The sequence below is a fragment of the Leptonotus elevatus genome, chromosome 17 (genome assembly GCF_054856555.1).
Source record: "Leptonotus elevatus isolate MCC_2025b chromosome 17, RoL_Lele_1.0, whole genome shotgun sequence".
NCBI lineage: Eukaryota > Metazoa > Chordata > Actinopteri > Syngnathiformes > Syngnathidae > Leptonotus > Leptonotus elevatus.
The window spans coordinates 10951743-10968648 of record NC_141255.1 but is presented as its reverse complement, the minus strand read 5'-3'; the positions used below and the strand labels follow the sequence as shown (position 1 = coordinate 10968648).

The 16906-nt window shown below is 41.2% G+C and overlaps 2 protein-coding genes across 4 annotated transcripts in view; one reads left to right on the top strand and one right to left on the bottom strand.

Annotated features, from left to right (window-relative positions):
* The window catches only part of tmem178bb (transmembrane protein 178Bb), a 91417-nt gene that overhangs the window by 32744 nt on the left and 41767 nt on the right, over positions 1-16906 (top strand). The gene's annotated exons all lie outside the window — the stretch shown is intronic.
* On the bottom strand, positions 1312-9022 carry LOC147159798 (uncharacterized). 2 transcript variants are annotated; one of them, XR_015090490.1, is made up of 3 exons: positions 8615-9022; positions 3563-3648; positions 1312-1657 (listed from the first exon to the last, which is right to left on the bottom strand). XR_015090490.1 is itself a non-coding variant. In XM_086058982.1 (2 exons), exons 1-2 carry the CDS (start codon positions 8798-8800, stop codon positions 2848-2850), a joined length of 987 nt encoding a protein of 328 aa, XP_085915108.1. In that variant the 5' UTR covers positions 8801-9022; the 3' UTR covers positions 2234-2847. The 2 variants fall into 2 exon arrangements, 1 of the variants encoding a protein (XP_085915108.1); XM_086058982.1 differs by lacking the exon at positions 1312-1657 and having other exon boundaries at positions 2234-3648.

Here is a 16906-nt window from a genome sequence, read left to right as displayed (position 1 = left end):
ACAAGGTCACGTCGAGAGCAACATCTGGATCATGACCTAATCATGTTCCGTGAAGACTTAGTCTTGGCCATATATGTCTATGCTATCGTCTTTCTCTTCCTTCAGACCTGGTCTCTGTCTTCTCAAACATCTAGTCCGATGCTGGCTCACGCGTGAGGTGTTATGTGAAAGTTATCTCTCCAAAACTAAGAATGTTGTTTTACTCTGTCGTTCTCGGAGACCTGATATTTTGTTTTTCTTCAAGAGCGTAGCATTGATTACCCATAATCAAACAGAATACTGCAAATACGATGACAACCACAAATAGGCTGGTTGAAATTTTCTACGAAAGTTCTGCCTCGGCATTGCCATACAATCAATTGGTAAAGGAAGGTAGGGAAAAATTGTGTCTTCTTGTTTAATACTAAAAGAGACACAGTGTATTGAAAATCGCTTCAAACTGTCTGTGAAATATTCTGTCAAAATATGTCCACAAATTGTGCTACGCTTCTCACCAAAATTGGTTGGCTCACGTTCCTGCGCAAAAGCACCACTTTCAAGATGCGGCTGAAGCACATCAAAGTCAAAAGACAAGGGATTATAATGAAATTTAACAATGGTGGCTTTGCCTGAGATAAGCAGAGCTTCACTAACTCTAGTTGCTTAGCTCATTTGCTCCCAAAAACGTATAAATACATTCAATTTTAAATATTGCCATGCGCCCAAAGACATAATTATAATTTTTTTATGCTACAGCATACATCATTTTTTGATCCAGCCTCAGAACTGAAGAGAATGCTTGAAACAATAGTAGTTAGTACAAAAACAGCCAGCAGGTGGCTGCAGAGTATAAGAGATCAACCAGGGCCATGTCGCAAAGAGCTATTTTCCTCACAGTTTTAAACAGATTTGTGAATAATGATGAAACTTAGATGCTAATTGCTGCAAAACAGAAACAGATAAAAAAAAATTAAAAAAATCCTGATGAAAGGAGGGAATTTTTTGGGGGGTAGGTTCCATGTTTTTATAGGAATAGATCGGTGGGCCTTCGAAAATCAGTCAAAATCCAGTAAAACAGCTGGGAGCGAAGGGGATTGCTTCTGTGAAAATGGCTGGGAGTGAATGAGTTAATAAAAGCTTTCATTTTTTTTTTTTTTTTTTATAAGAGCTCAGTATTGTTCATTCGGAAATGTCATCATCATTGCTCTTTTTTTTTTTTTTTTTTTTTTTTTTTTTAAATATATATATATATATATATACACATATATACATACATATATACATATATACATACATACATACATACTTTTTTTTTTTTTTTTTTTTTTTTTTTTGTGTGTGTGTGGGTGAGTATGTGTGTGTGCGTGCGTGCGTGCGTGTGTTTGTTAGCTCACCAGAAAACCTATTAGAAAAAAAAAAAATCTTATACCGTTCACCTAAATCGAACACCAGGAGACCCGAGGGGACCGAAGAAAACCAAGGAAGGTGAAATCCAGCACCGACCAGACACCCCCCACCAGAACTCCTCCCCAGCCCAAGAAACATCCAGACCCCAACAAATCCAAAAAACATAAAGTCAGGGAGGCCTCAAGAGACCAACGGAGAGACCGAGAAAAGGAAGGAAGGACAGACGAAGCCGCGTGAGATCCGAGACACCAGCCTCCACCGATTCAATAACCTGAGGAGGAAACAGATTGTGTCTGAGTTTCGGTAGATGCTGGTGTGGTGGATCTGGCATGCATGAAAATCTCCACCAAAGAGGGGAGCCGTCGACCCCCGCCGGAACAGAGCAAGCGCAACACCTCAGGGCCCCCCAGGCCGCGGCAGCGCCAAAGGACGACCCCCGGGCCCCACCAGGGCCACCGGCCGGAGAGCAAACCCAGGAGCAGGAGCGCCCCCCGCCCCAACACGGCCCGCGCCCCCGGCCCAACGCAGCAGGACGGGGCACTGCAGGCCCACCAGGCACCCCACCGGCCCCCAACCCCCGCCCCCCCACCACCCCCCGCCCCCCATCCACCCCCCGCCACCCACCCCAACCCAGCCCCAGCCGCCCCCATGCCCCCAATCCCCCAGACACCCCCCACCCCCAGCACCCCCCCACCCCGCAACCCCCACCACCGCCCCCCCCCCCAACAAAGCCGCCCCCCCCCCCGACCCCACCCCGACCAACCGGCAGCCCCCCAACCCCCGACCCCCAGCCCCCGGGGACCACCCGCACCCAGGCACCGGCGCCGAAGAGGGGCCGGACAGTGGAGCGGAGAGGGCAGCCGCGCCCACCCCACCCCCCGCCGTGTGGAAGGACGGAACACCGGGGGCAGAAGGGGGAGATGGGGGCACCGGAGGGCGGCCGACACCCCCGAACCCCAGGCCCAGCGGGGGAAGGCCCCGGTCGTCACCCCAGCGTTCTTTGTGAAAATTAACCCCTGTTACTGAGTCCGCCAGCTCGCGGACTGGCGAACTCTACCCCTAAACCGTGAATGTGACCCCACCCAGTGTATATACAAGTGTGTGTGTGTGGTGCATTAAAATTAGGAGCAGGTGAACCGGAGCCGATGGAAATGATATTCCCACGCTCCGATCCACCCGCCACCCAAGCATGTTGCTGAGTGTATGTGGTGCATTAAAAAAAATAGATAGGGCGGGGGGGGGGGGGTGGCGACACGGACAGGGGACCGCAGCACTGCTCTATACTGCGGCCCCCAACCGATGGCACCCCCACAGGCCCCCAAGCCCCCCCCCCCACCCACAAGTTGTGTGGTGTATTAAAATTGGAGGGGAGTTGTAGGGTGAAGACGGTGTTTCCACCCTACCCCACCCCCCAAAGTGTGTTATGTGCCCTATATGTCTATAAAAGTGTATTGTGCAAACCTAGTGTAGTGAGTTAAGAGGTGTGACCAGCGGGGCCCCCCCCAACCGGGCGGGGGCAGGAGGCGCACCGGCCCACCAAGCCCCCACCCACCCCACCAGGACCCCGGCGGGCATATGGGACCCGTCCGGCGGGGCGATAGGGCTCGCCCCCCGGATACTGGGTCCCGCCCGAGGTGTCAGGACGCCCACCGGAGCGGGGCGGGCACGACACCAAACCCCAGCCACCCCCGCCGGCCCCCATAGCACCGAGACCCGGGCCATGGATGGAGCCCCCGGCCCAGGGGAGGGGAAGGAAGGCGTACCGGGGAAGGGGAAGGGAGGAGGGAAGGGGACGACAAGAAGGGCAGGGGGCAGCGGCAGGGACGCAAGGAGAGGGGGAGAGGAGGAGGAAGGGCGACGAGGGAGAGGGGACAAGGAGGCGGAGGACGGGCGGGGAGAGGCGAGGAGGGAGAGGCAGCAAGGGGGAGGAAGGGGGAGGGGAGAGGGAACCACCGGGCACCCCGGCGGCCCACAGGCCCCGAACCGCGTCGCCGGGCCCAGAGCGACGGACCGCGCCGGAACGGCGCCGCCCCCGACACCAGGGAAAGCCCCGCAACGCAGCACCCCCCAAGAGACCCAGGGAACGGCCAAGACGCAGCCGCCACCCAGCAGCCAACAGAGGGGCAGACCCGCCCACTCCCCGCCAGGGGGGACAGCACCCACAGAATTAACCCACTGGCATGCCGTGAATCCGAATATCAACCCCTGGTGCCCATCGGAGGTGAATCCGCTCGATCCCGCTGGCAGCAGCCGGGTTCCTGACTATGGAAACACAACCATTAGTTACAAATTGCCTAATACAGAAACATCAATGCCAGTTATAACGCTGCTGTGGCTCTCGCTAACAGGCAGAATTAAAATCCAAGTTTAGGTTAAAAAATTCTATATACGTAGACCATGTTTCTTTAAATTTTGACATTTGGTTTTTATTTGAGGCAGATATTTTTTCCATTAAAATATGATTTATGAGGAGGTTAGACCATTGGTCGATATTCAAAGTTTGTTTATTTTTCCAGTTAACAAGAATTGTTTTTTTTGCGATAGTAAGGGCTACAAGTATAGATTGAAATTGTTTATGTGGTAAGTCAATTGTTGTTAAGTCACCTAGCAAACACAAGTTTGGAGAGAACGGTATCCTACAGTCCAAGACAGCGGAAAGTTTTTCTAAGACTTTAGTCCAGAAACACATAACCGGAGTACATAACCATAAAGCATGAAAATAAGTGTCTGTAGTGTTTTGTAAACACTGGAGACAAATGTCGGAGTCTGAGAGTCCCATTTTCTTCATCATATATTGAGTAATGTATGTTCTGTGAATAATTTTATATTGGATAAGTTGTAAATTTGTGTGTTTTGTCATTTTAAAAACATTTTCACAAACTTGAATCCAAAAGACAGATTCCGGAGCTATAGACAAGTCTGTTTCCCATTTTGAGATGGGTAAAGACGTTTTATCAGTATATGAAAGTAACTTATATATTTTTGAGAGTTTTTTTGTTGTTGTTGGAGAAAGCTTGGTAATATCTTTAGCTAAAACAGGCGGTTGGAGCGTACCCTGGAGTGTTGGAATTTGTTTCTTTATCATACTTTTAACTTGCAAATAATGTAAAAAGTTTCCGTTTTTTATTTTATATTTTTGGAGCAAGGATGTATATGATATAAACATATTATCTGAGAAGAGATGGTGGAGATGTGTAATTCCTTTCTGCTCCCACACATTCAAATAAAACGATTGGTTGTTAATTTGAAAGTCGGGGTTATGCCATAGGGGAGAAAGCCCGCTGGGCTCCACTTTGGCTTTTGTCATTTCTAGTGCCTTCCACCAGGCAGTCAGGGTGGCGGAAATCATTGGATTTTTAAAGCAGTTATGGCGCTTAATCGATGTTGTAATAAAGAGTAAATCTAGGAGTCTGAGGTTATTACAATCCTTCTGTTCTAGTTCCAGCCAACAGTTAGTATCTCTATTGGGTTGTGCCCATAAAATAATATATTGTAGCTGGTTGGCTATATAATAGTGCATAAAATTTGGTGCCTCTAGACCTCCTTTGGATTTATTTTTCTGAAGAGTAGATAGACTAATCTTTGCTCTTTTTTTTTTCCAGTAAAATTTTGTAACGGCTGAGTCCAACAACTGGAACCAGTTAGCCGTAGGTTTAAATGGAATCATTGAGAAAAAATAGTTTATTTTGGGTAAAACTTTCATTTTAATAGTGGCTATTCGTCCTATTAGAGAAATAGGAAGATTATTCCAGCGCTCCAAGTCACTATAAATGCTATCCAGAAGTGGAGTGAAATTTAAATGAACTAAATCAGTTAATTTAGGTGAGATTTTTATGCCTAAGTATTTTAAATTACCTATAGGAAATGAGTAGTATGGGTCCTGGCTTGCAGGGTTCCATGAATTTTCTGTAATAGGTAGAAGTGTTGATTTTGTCCAGTTAATAGAATAGTCTGATAACTGTGAGAATTTAGTTATTAAGTTAAATACTTCCCCTAATGAAATAGCAGGCTTTTCTAAATAAAGTAAAATATCATCGGCATATAGATTAATTTTATGTTCTGTTACCCCAGAGTGAATTCCTTGAATCATTCTTTCCTGGCGTATGGCTAATGCAAGCGGTTCAATAAATATTGCAAATAATAAAGGCGACAGTGGGCATCCCTGTCTTGTGCCTCTCTGTAGAGTAAAACTCTTAGATATAATCCCATTAGTAGTAACAGTCGCTTTAGGAGAATCATATAATACTGACACCCAGTGAATAAATGACTTCCCAAAGCCAAATTTATTTAAAACAGCAAAGAGGAAGGACCAGTTAACTTTATCAAAAGCTTTATCTGCATCCAATGATATAATAACTGCCTTTTTATCATGCCGCTGTGACATACTAATAAGGTTAAAGAGCCTTCTAATATTATTAGTAGAGTGACGCTCTTTAATAAAGCCTGTTTGGTCGCTATGAATGATTGTCGGGATTACTGTTTCTAATCTAGATGTAAAAGCCTTAGTGATAATTTTAATATCAGTGTTAATTAGTGAAATCGGACGGTAACTTGATGGAAGGGTGGGGTCTTTTTCTGGCTTTAATAAAAGTTTAATTGCTGCTGTATTCATGTGTGGGCGTATGTGACCATTAGTTTTAATTTCTGTTACTACTCTTAAGAATAGTGGAGCAAGCATTGACCAGAAGTGCTTTAGAAATATAGCCGGATAACCATCAGGGCCGGGTGCTTTGCCATTTGGCATACTATCTAGAGCACTGTACAACTCGTTTATAGTAAGTGGTGCATCTAACATATCTTTATATTCAGTAGTTACCTGAGGTATACTTAAGCTACTGAGGAATGCCTCAATATGCTCTGGGTTAGGTTTATTAGTTTCTGAGTATAAATTGTGATAATAATTATAAAAAATTTGATTAATTTCTTCTGGTGATTGTGTACATTCACCAGTTGTACCTTTAATAGCCGTTATAAGCGATTTTTCCCGATTACGTTGAAGTTGGTTTGCAAGAAATTTACCTGATTTATTATTATATTCAAAGTTGTTGTATCTCAATTGTTGTATTATAAACTCTGTCTTTTTAGTTAACATATCGTCTAACTGTATTTTTGTATTTTGTAAGTCAGTCCATATTTGGTTATTTGGGTTTATTGCGTACTCATCCGTCAGTTGTTTAATTTTATCTTCCAAGTCTTTTTCTAATTTTTGATCCTGTTTCTTTTTATAAGATGAATATGATATAATTTTACCTCTAATTACTGCTTTCCCGGTTTCCCAGAGAAGAGCTGGAGATAGGTCTGGAGAGTCATTTATTTCCAAAAAGTCCGCCCATTCTTTTCTTATAATTTTGTCAAATTCTGCGTCGTTTAGTAGTGAGATGTTAAAACGCCATGTAGGTGGTGGTTTAAAGGTATAATCAACTTGTAGGGAAAGGGAGACTGGTGCATGGTCGCTAATAATAATAGGATGTATTTTTGTAACGGTTTTATCAGCAATAGAATTATTTGTAAGAAAAAAATCAATTCTTGAAAAGGACCGGTGCACAGCGGAAAATAAGGTAAATTCCTTCTTATTTGGGTTTTTAAGTCTCCAGCTGTCGACGAGGCCAAAGTCATCCATATATTCCCCTATTACTTTTGTGGATTGTGATCGCCTTATACATGTTGTTTTATTAGAACGATCTATTAATGGATTTAAGGTTGTGTTAAAGTCTCCTCCAATAATAATAGTAGAGTTCGCTGCTAATTCAAACAGTTTAGAGAAAAATTCATGGAAAAAGGCCGGATCATCATTATTAGGGGCATATAAATTACCGAATGTATATATTTTATTAAATATAGTCACCTGAATAATAATGTATCGGCCCTCTGGGTCTGTTATTGTATTATTTAGAGTAAAGAGTAAATTATTATGTATGAGTATACAGACTCCCCTTTGTCTACTGTTATAAGGGGCAGAGTACGCTTGGCTAAAATTTTTATCAATAAGTAATTTTTCTTCAGATTTTTGTAGGTGGGTTTCTTGTAGGAGGCAAATATCTGCTTTTAATTTTAAGAGATGGTCTAAAGTTTTTATTCTTTTTGCCTGTGAGCGAGCGCCACAAACATTCCAGGAAACCAAAACTAATTTATGCATACAAATAATATAAACACAGTCCTATGTATATATCTGTATAGGCCATTTGCCACCACTGGCATGTTATAGGATAGAATCAAAGTGGTTAGGTGATTTATATAGTTTGTATAAAATATGAGGTAACGTATAAGGCAACATGTAAGGTAACGTGTAAGGTAACGTGTAAGGTAACGTGTAAGGTAACGTGTAAGGTAACGTGTAAGGTAACGTGTAAGGTAACGTGTAAGGTAACGTGTAAGGTAACGTGTAAGTAAATAAAACCGTGCAAAAACGAGTAGGGCGGTGAAAGTGAGGGAAATTAACAGGGGATTAAACATAACAATACACCAGTAACCCCAGCGAGATTTTTTTTATTTTATTTTTTATAAATATACTTTAGATATAGTTGTGTATTAATATTATATTTATAATATAGCCTAAACATAATAAGTATTCATGTTTTTGGTTTTATAACCACATATACAGTATATGTATACACCTAGTAATCAAACTAAGTTTAGTTCCACCAATGCTAATTAGAACAGCCAGGGAGTGGAATTGGGGTTCCGGAATAGTTGGCCATCGATATATAACTTATCAACGGCTATCGTAGTCCGCTTACCCTCCTGCCTATTTTGTTTCATTATAGGAAACAGTACCTTTCGCCGCTCATTGATCTCTCTCGGGAATTGATCATTCATTCCAAATGAGGTCCCTTTAAGCTCCCGTCCTTTACTTTTAACAAATAATTTCTGTTTAAAATGTTCAAACTTTGCAATAATAGGACGGGGTTTGTTGCCTCTACGGGCTCCAAGCCGATGTACCCGGTCAAAAGAGATGTTATTTACCGTCTCCTGAGGAATTTTTAATGAATTCGTCATAAATTTTTTTTATCTCAACCTCTGGGTTATCAGAGGTATTCTCAGATATACCTGAGAATATTAAATTCTCCCGCATACTGCGGGATTGTACATCTAAAACTGTTTCTTTTAGCGTTTTATTTTCTTTTTTCATAGTTTCCAGCTCGGCTGAAACAGTCGTGAGTGTAGAATGTAACTCGGCATTTTCCTGTTTAAGGACACTTACCTGCTGACTGATAAATTCCATACTTACTTTTAATTCTTTGACGTCCTCGAGGATGAGGCCGAGGACGTCAAGTTTTTTATTTATGGACTCCAGCACACTGACCGAAACGTCCGTAGTGGTGGTGGTTAGGTCGTCCGTGTCCGTCGCTGAATCGTTTTTCCTCTTCTTCGAAGAGGGTCTCTTTGATGGTTTCTCGACGGCAGGATCCTCCATCGCGCAGCTGTAAAAATATCCGTCGATGAAACGTTCAAGGTCCTCCACGTTGGGTGGTATTTCAGATCTGCCGGATGAAAAAGAGAGAAGAGAAAATGCAAGATATATGATGGTTAAATTTGGATTAGTTTAGTATATTAGAGCTAGTTCTATCTTAGCAGCAGGACGCCGCCATGTTAGGGTTTCTGGTCTCGCTGTAGGTCTCGCGATAGTCACAGCATCTCGTCTAATAAATAAAAAAAAAAAAATAAAAAAATAAAAAAAAAAAAAAATAAAAAAATAAATAAAAGCTTTCATTGATTCTCCCTTTTTTCACCACACTCTTGGCTCCTTTTCCGGTATAACTCTTGATTCTTTGAGTATTTTGACAAAGCAAAGTCACAGATGTTATTAAGCTACCAGGAATCTGTCTCAAGGGGTGTAGAAAATGAATATTATGTCTCATCTCAACTCATATTCTATATGCATCAAACTGTGTTCACAAGTAAACGGGGAATGTGTAGACAAGAGAGGAATTAATGAAACAAGATGCACAAGGATGGAAAAAAAGTAAAGAGCACAGCCTGTAGCGACGTAGGGGGACCGTTGCCATCATTATTCTAATATAATGCTAATTTTATGCGTCCATCTGATTCCACAGTACGCTCAAAATGCAGAATCAGATGGAACGAAGGACGACAAGTTCAGGAAATAAGCAAAAAGAGGCCAGATGCAATGCAAACAGTGGTAACGACACAGTATTGGGTCTTCTTGCGGATACCATTATCGCTGATGAATGGCCTTTTTCCCTTTTCTCTTTGCTTTCCTCACAGAATGCTGATTCCCCCCACGCCGAAGGGCACAATAATTGGACTTGGCCATTGAGGCCTGAAAATCAATTCCATCAATATGTGAAATAGCCCTCCCGCCGTTTCGCTGAGGAGGAGAATATCCGCCGTCCTGTCGTTACTGCTCGCTATCTTGCTGTCTGAATGCATGCCCATACAAATTTGAGCATTTCAAGTAAGCTCAAAATGCACATAATATGCTGTAATAATGATAATTATACACTCGAGCTGTAATTCGGTCCATGCATTCTGACAATTTGGAATGGATTCTTTCCATTATTTCCCATCGAAACAGAGTCAAAGTGTCATCAGTATAAAACTATTAACTTTTTCAACTCGTTCAACCCAATTCACAGTTACGAGCTTGTTAGTTTACTAGCTTGAGTACCACTTCCGTTACCACAACAACCTGGTAATTGAATAGGCAAGCAAGGCCTTTTACTTGTGGGAGTAGATCCCAAGGTGTGTAATAAAAGCTTATGAAAAGGTTAAGCTAATGCATGATGATAGGATGCAGCTCTGCTTACCTTATGTACATACAAAATATGTACTAACAAACTAAAAATCCTTCAGAAACATGAGTTTTACTGTTCCGTACACTTAAAAACAAACATCCAGTGGCATCCACATAATTAAAATATGGCAGGTGGAAGGAAGCCACGTCGGCATTAGCGCTGGTGTGCAGGGTTACAGCCCCTCCAGATGCTCCCATTTAATTGTCCTCTGTGTTAAGACTCATTCAAAGAGAGTGGGATCCGATTAAGGAGACAGATTAAACTGGCCTTGACCCACTCTGCCATCCACAGCCTCGTGTTGAGGTAACATGCCCAGCGAGGGTCCGTTGGGCGCAAAAGGTACCCAAGGCAGTCTTGCATGTAGGCCAACACGTCCTATGATGTTAGCTCACACCAGCTGTCAACACACAAAAATTGGGTCTGGGGAATACGTGGAACCAGGTCTCATACAATTTATTTGATTACAAAATGATCAAAATCCCATCTGCCGGCTGGTTCTTGTAAAAATGCACAATTACGCAATCAGATGGGGCCACGGACTATGTGACACTTCATTGACCAGGTATCCACTTTTGCATATGTCCACTTTTTGACAGAAACTGTGTTATCAAAAAAAAAAAAAAACATGCATCTGTCTGCATGTGCTCTTTCGCTTCTATCCCAAATGATTGCTTAATCAAGTCAATACTTGGGTTAAGCAAGTTGTAAGCTGAATCAGACAATTTTGCTCAGTAAGATGTCCAAACAAGTTACAATACATTTGACCTAAATACAAAATATTACACACGTCTTTTCTTCATGTTTTGGGTAAAACAGACCTCGGATTAGCAATGAATACAAGTGTAGTCGCTTAATTTAATGCTAGTGAATGCTAATTTGTGCAAGGGAATTAAAATTGATAATATTGTGTTTGATAAGAACAAAGTAATAACACAATGAAATGTTACGGAAACATTTAAATTGTTTTGCTTCATGGTTGATTAATTGTGGCTGCTTCTGGCTGGTGGTTCTGTTGACTTGGCCACCAGGGGCAGTATGATACAGTAATGCAGACACAAACGAGGAAGAGTTGCACAACCACTGTAAGTGGCTCAGTCCGCTGCATTCATTTTGCTACTTTTTTAAACGTACATTTACTTGTATAAAAATACATTCATAAATCAAGCAAAATAAATACTTTGGGACACTATTACATAACACCAACAAAAAGGTCCTGATGTCTGTAATAGGTTTGGCACAGTGTGGCCATTTATATCTGTTTCATGGTTCCCCAAAATGTAAAGGTTAACCCTACCTGAAGGCTAGCGCTGACATTTCCTCTTGAAAGCTTTGATATTGAAAAACAAAACAAAAAAACTAAACAAAAAAAGACTCCAGTTGCACACGGCACCTGGCAAAACCCGTCCTCTTAAATCATCTTTAGCACTGGACAATTTTCCCTTAAATTCTGCCCTGACTAAAGATTGATATCAAGTGTCTGATACGTCAGATTGCTCCTTAGGAGCTAATTATTTCTGTCAGAAACACAGCCTTCTGCAAAGTCACCAGCGTCTCTTCTCCTCCACATTTAATGAAACATGCTGTGTTTAATGAGTAATTTGCCTCTACAAAAGCAGCAGCCTTGCTGTCAGTTCACAGTGATTAAATAATAATAATAATAATAATAATAATAAAGGAGCTTGAATGAAAACAAAACAGTGTACAGAAAAATGGGTCGATGTGTTGAGGAACTTGCTGACAGTAACGCTCTTGTCAAAATACTGAGACTGTCACATGAAAGTGAAAAGAAAATACCTGAAATCGTGAATCAAAACCAAGCCAGCGAACAACAGAGTGAAGTTAAAAGAAACAATATTTTTGCTTTCTGGCGGGGCATTTTGGGGAAGATGGACTAAATTCTGCTGCACGCTGGAGCTATTATATTCCTAAAAAGAAACTTTGACGCAAATATTTTTGGGGGGTGACACCTCAAACTATAAAACAAAAATATGATTTTTTTTTTTAAATAGCAAAATACTAATTTATTTACAGATATATAAATTAGCAATGTCAAAATTAGTGTGCTAATTTTGAATTAATTCAAAGTTACTTTAACACCGCAATTTTTTTAATGCGTGATTAATGACCGCCCCATCCATGTCAAAATTATAAATGTAACAGTAATAAATGTAATAATAATACATATATTTGTGGAGACTGGGGTCAACTTCATTTTAAAGATAGAAAACTCTTAATATGAAAAGATAAATGCACTGAGCTGGCTGTCACCAATAATTTACAAATGCAATCATGCCATCTAGTGGCAGAAAAATGATGTTTTTTACAGCCATATTTCTATTTAACATTTTTTCCCCCCACTTTTATGTTAACAAGAGTATGAAAACATGTTGTACATTTTATTGTACATTTAGAACAGATATAAATTTTGCGATTAATTAACTATTGAAGTCATGCGATTAATTACAATTTAAAAAAATGTAATCGGCTGACACGAGTTGCAAGTTAAACGTCAGTAGCTTGATTGAGACAATTACATTAACTAAACCTGTGTTGGCATTTCTTTCTCTCATAATCGACATGACAAGCCGCGATTCATCTTTATCTTTTACTCGAAAGGATTTGCTCATCTCAAATTCAGAGTGATGTCACGTCACCATCTACAGGGATTTGTTAGTCATTACAGTGATCTACAGACCAGCTGGGCGAGACCCTTTTCCAGGCTGACCTGTTGAAGGACATACTTGACGAATGTATACGTCATTGGTCGTCAGCGGTTGCGTTCCGGCTCATGAATATAAACGCCCGTGGCGGAGAATGAGTTAAGAAGTTTTTCACTTCTGTCAATGTACCACTGTACTTGCATTTATTTTAAATAGTCATACTAGTGCTTCTTTTTCAGTAAGCGTTGCAAACCATGAAGACAATAAGACAATGGTGTGTGGTATTTTGTCACTAAATTATTAAGTGGAGAGACTTGACTAACACGACACAGGAGCAGCAAACCAATTCTCACTTGCATTGTAGCATACTTGGATAATTAGCCACATGCTGCTTCACTAAAACGTTATCCGGTCACATGTCGCCTGTTCTGGTATATTCTTGTTCCGCCCAAGGTTGAGTCTTCATCCAATATAAATGTTGTGTTTTGCATAGTATGATTCATGTTAAAATATTTACAGCTTACTCTCAATCACTTGATAAATAAAATGCAGCCAGTTGAAAAAATCTGCCACAAAATGCAATTTCACATGTTTTGACAGGGAAGGAGGCCATTATTTTTGGAAATATCAAGCCTAAATTGTCTGGGTCTACATCCTCTCAATTTACGTATGTGCTCAAGGCGGTACTTTGTCATTTCCTAGATTAACACACTTCAAACATGAATACGCTTTCCAGGGGTTTAAACACACGTGAGGAGAAAAAAACGGAATTGTCGTCTTTTTTAATCGGCCGCTACCGAAGAAGCGGGTCTGACATCACAGCGTGAGACAGAATTAGCCCCGGCAGAACAGTGACGGGGTACCACGCTGTGATGGACTCATCCATCTTAAAATGAGATCATTCTAACACTTGCATACCAATTTTCCAATGCGCACACAGTATGCTGCCAGCCAAGATCATCTTCATAATAATCGTCTTTATCGAATTACAGATTGTTGGAGAAAAACATCTACATAAAATATCAACCTCATGAAATAGAATGTAAAGAATTTGACACTTTTGCCTCACACATATTTTGCAAATCAATTCAATGGGTTCCTTCACGTGGGAGAGGGGCCGAGCCCTGCCACCTGGGAGATTGCCGTACTTGGAAAATATGGCAATAATATCTTAGCTCAGCTATCTGGAGTCATATTTAATAGGGTTCGGGCCCTCAGAAAGACATATGTTCCTAAAAAAATTGCTTGGCCAACTGTATTTGTGCTATTCCCTGGATGCTCACTCGAGCCTCAGCGCACACACAAAATGTGTTAGGATGTTTGCAAGGCTACAATAAAAGACAGCTGCTATTAGCGACTCCAGGGTGGTCCACTTTCACCCCCACCCCTTCAACCAGCTAAACCCTGCCCCCCAAAACACCCCCCCCCCCCATCTGCCCATTCGCATCCTTCGAGCAGGGAGAACAGCATCCCTGGCCCAAAGCTTTCCACGTTAATCCCGCGAGCCTGGCTGCGGGATGGGCGGGGAGCAACGGAGGGAGCGTTGAAGTGGGTCACAACAAAATGAGGCCATCCAGGGCTTGAACTGCAGCAGCGGAGGCAGCGCGGCGAGCTCCCATCTGCCACGAGCGCCGATGACAAACGCAGCTGGCTCGTGTTGCCACTGGGGGAGGCTCTACATTGCGGCACAGCCCTCTAAGACGTTAATGCTGCTGTTTGGAATGTCCAGAATATTTGGAAAGATGATGAACTCCCACCTTCTGAATTCCTTTACTTATATAATCTTTTTGTTTGCTTGTGTGTTGCCCAGCTGTCAAAGGCGTTCCGACACCTGATCGTCCCAATTTACAGTATTGAAATTTAAGACATTTTAAAAAGCATAACCACAACAAAAGGGCCTATTGATCTAGCGTTACTGTAATAAAGACTAAGAAATGCATCTTTTTCATTTCTAGAAGGAGAGATTGCAAAGCGTTGCCATAACAACAAGGTCAACATCACACAAGGTGTTCTGACTAACATGACTAAGACTGTTACAATTAGATTCAATATGAGGAGCCTCTTGGGAACAATATAAAATAATTAAGGGTGTCAAAATTTGTGTGCTAATTTTGAGTTAATTTAAAGTTCCTTTAATAGCCCTTACTTGGAAAGTCTGTACTGGGGGAATTCCAAATTTCGCAGTAATACATTTAATAATAATTCATATATTTGTTGGAGACTGGGGTCAAGTTGTGTTTTAAAATTTAAAAAATTTGCAGAATTTCACAAGTTACTTAATGGTAGATTAGATCTAAAATGCACTGAGCTGTCACCAACATCTTACAAATGCAATTATGCCATCTAAAGGCAGAAAAATTACCAACACAAATCAATATCACACTTGTTTTTTACAGGACAGGATATCTTTTTAATTTTAACTTAATTTTATCAATTATTATGAAATTACTAATTTCTATTAGTTAAACATTTTTCTACTTTTATGTTAACAAGAGTATGACATTTTTTTATAGTACATTGTATTGTACATTAAGAACAGATATCAAATTTGGGATTAATCGTGAGTTAACTATTGAAGTCATGCAATTAATTAGGATTAAAAGATTTATTCGCCTGACACCCTTAATAGTAATATGATAATATACTTTAAAATCAATTTTTTAATGTTGCCACCGGTATTTTTGAAAAGAGTGGGATTTAAGTGTATAGTTAGAAAACTTCCTGCTTGGATGACTATGTAAATCTGTCGTGTTATATTTGCAGTTATCTGCTCTACTTTACCAGACCCTGTGACAATAATCTCGTTTAATGGACCACATGCTGTTTCACCAAGTCTACATACAATGGCATTATTATCTGACCACATGTAGCAAGTAGCCTGTTGCGGTCAATGTCCATTCCAGACTCAGGGGAAAATAATCTAATTGGAAATTATCGCATTCCAGATTCATTTAAAGCAATGGTTTTTTTATGCAAAAATGAGTTCACATCTATTTGATTGTGGGGGTTGGGGGTCAGAATAATAATAATAAAAAAAAAGACTCTTCTTTGCCATCCAGATTTGTTAATTAAAACGTATTCCCCGTAAAATTTTTTTTAGCTAAATAATTGTTTGAGAAAAAATTGTTCTGAAAGACTGAAAGCAAATATATTGTAAGTCAAATGCAACGAAACTGTACTGTACTGAATTAAAACGTTTAGCAACTGCATTCGTACACAGTTTCAGTGACTCTTCCATGCACCACTAGACGGAACGCTCGTACCACACTTTGAGCACCACGTTTTTTTTATAAAATAGTAGGACAGGGCAGTGCAGATTGTTTCCCTCTGCACCTTTCCACTCCTACAGCGCAGTCAGTCTCTCCACTTACAAGAATGGAAATTGTGTCTGTCTCCGAGATGTTTGCGGAAGGCTGAAGGGCAATTTAGCTAAAATGACTGAGTTGGAAATCCATTCCGGGAGAGCGGAAGCAATATGCACCCGCCATCGTGACAGTGCTTCTCTGTGAAGGGGTGTAATCTTGTGTAATGTAATGTGTCTACTGGGTGCAAAATGCAAAAAAAAAAAAAAAGAGAAGACAAAAATAAGAAAAAAGGTTCAAAGATTAAGCTTGTGCGGTGTCCGCACGCAGTGGAGATGAATGTCACACAGGGGGAAATGAAAGCGTGGACGGTAGACCTGCAAGTAAAGGCGAACATGCGGTGATTGATGCGGGAGGATATTGAACGGATCGCCAGCATGGAATTACATTATTCCCATTTCTCACCCTCTTGTTCATGAAGGCTTTTACATGCAAGTGCGCAGAATTAACATACATATAACAGTTACACAGCCGACTGGGTCGTTGCTAAGGTTATCCGTTGGTAGCTGAACTCATGAATTTTTCAAGATATGAGCCGTCACCTGTAAGATTTTTTTTTTGTTAAGATATTTGACAACAAGCAGCAGCTTGGCAGCTGGTGAATACGTCTTCAAAAAAGCTGTCACTCCCACTTGTGGTTACCGTAGTTTCCAGGGGCCTCATGTACAAAGACTTGCGTGGCTTTCATACTAAAACAAGCCCAGCATCACCTCTACGACTCGCCAACGGCTCCGAAGGAAGA

Excerpts from the sequence above, each read along its gene's own strand:
- LOC147159798 (XM_086058982.1), bottom strand. The coding sequence starts at position 8,800 with ATGGAGGATCCTGCCGTCGAGAAACCATCAAAGAGACCCTCTTCGAAG. Across the intron at positions 3,649-8,614 it reads AGGACGTCAAAGAATTAAAA|TCAGGAACCCGGCTGCTGCC; the intron begins GTAAGTATGGAA and ends GTGTTTCCATAG.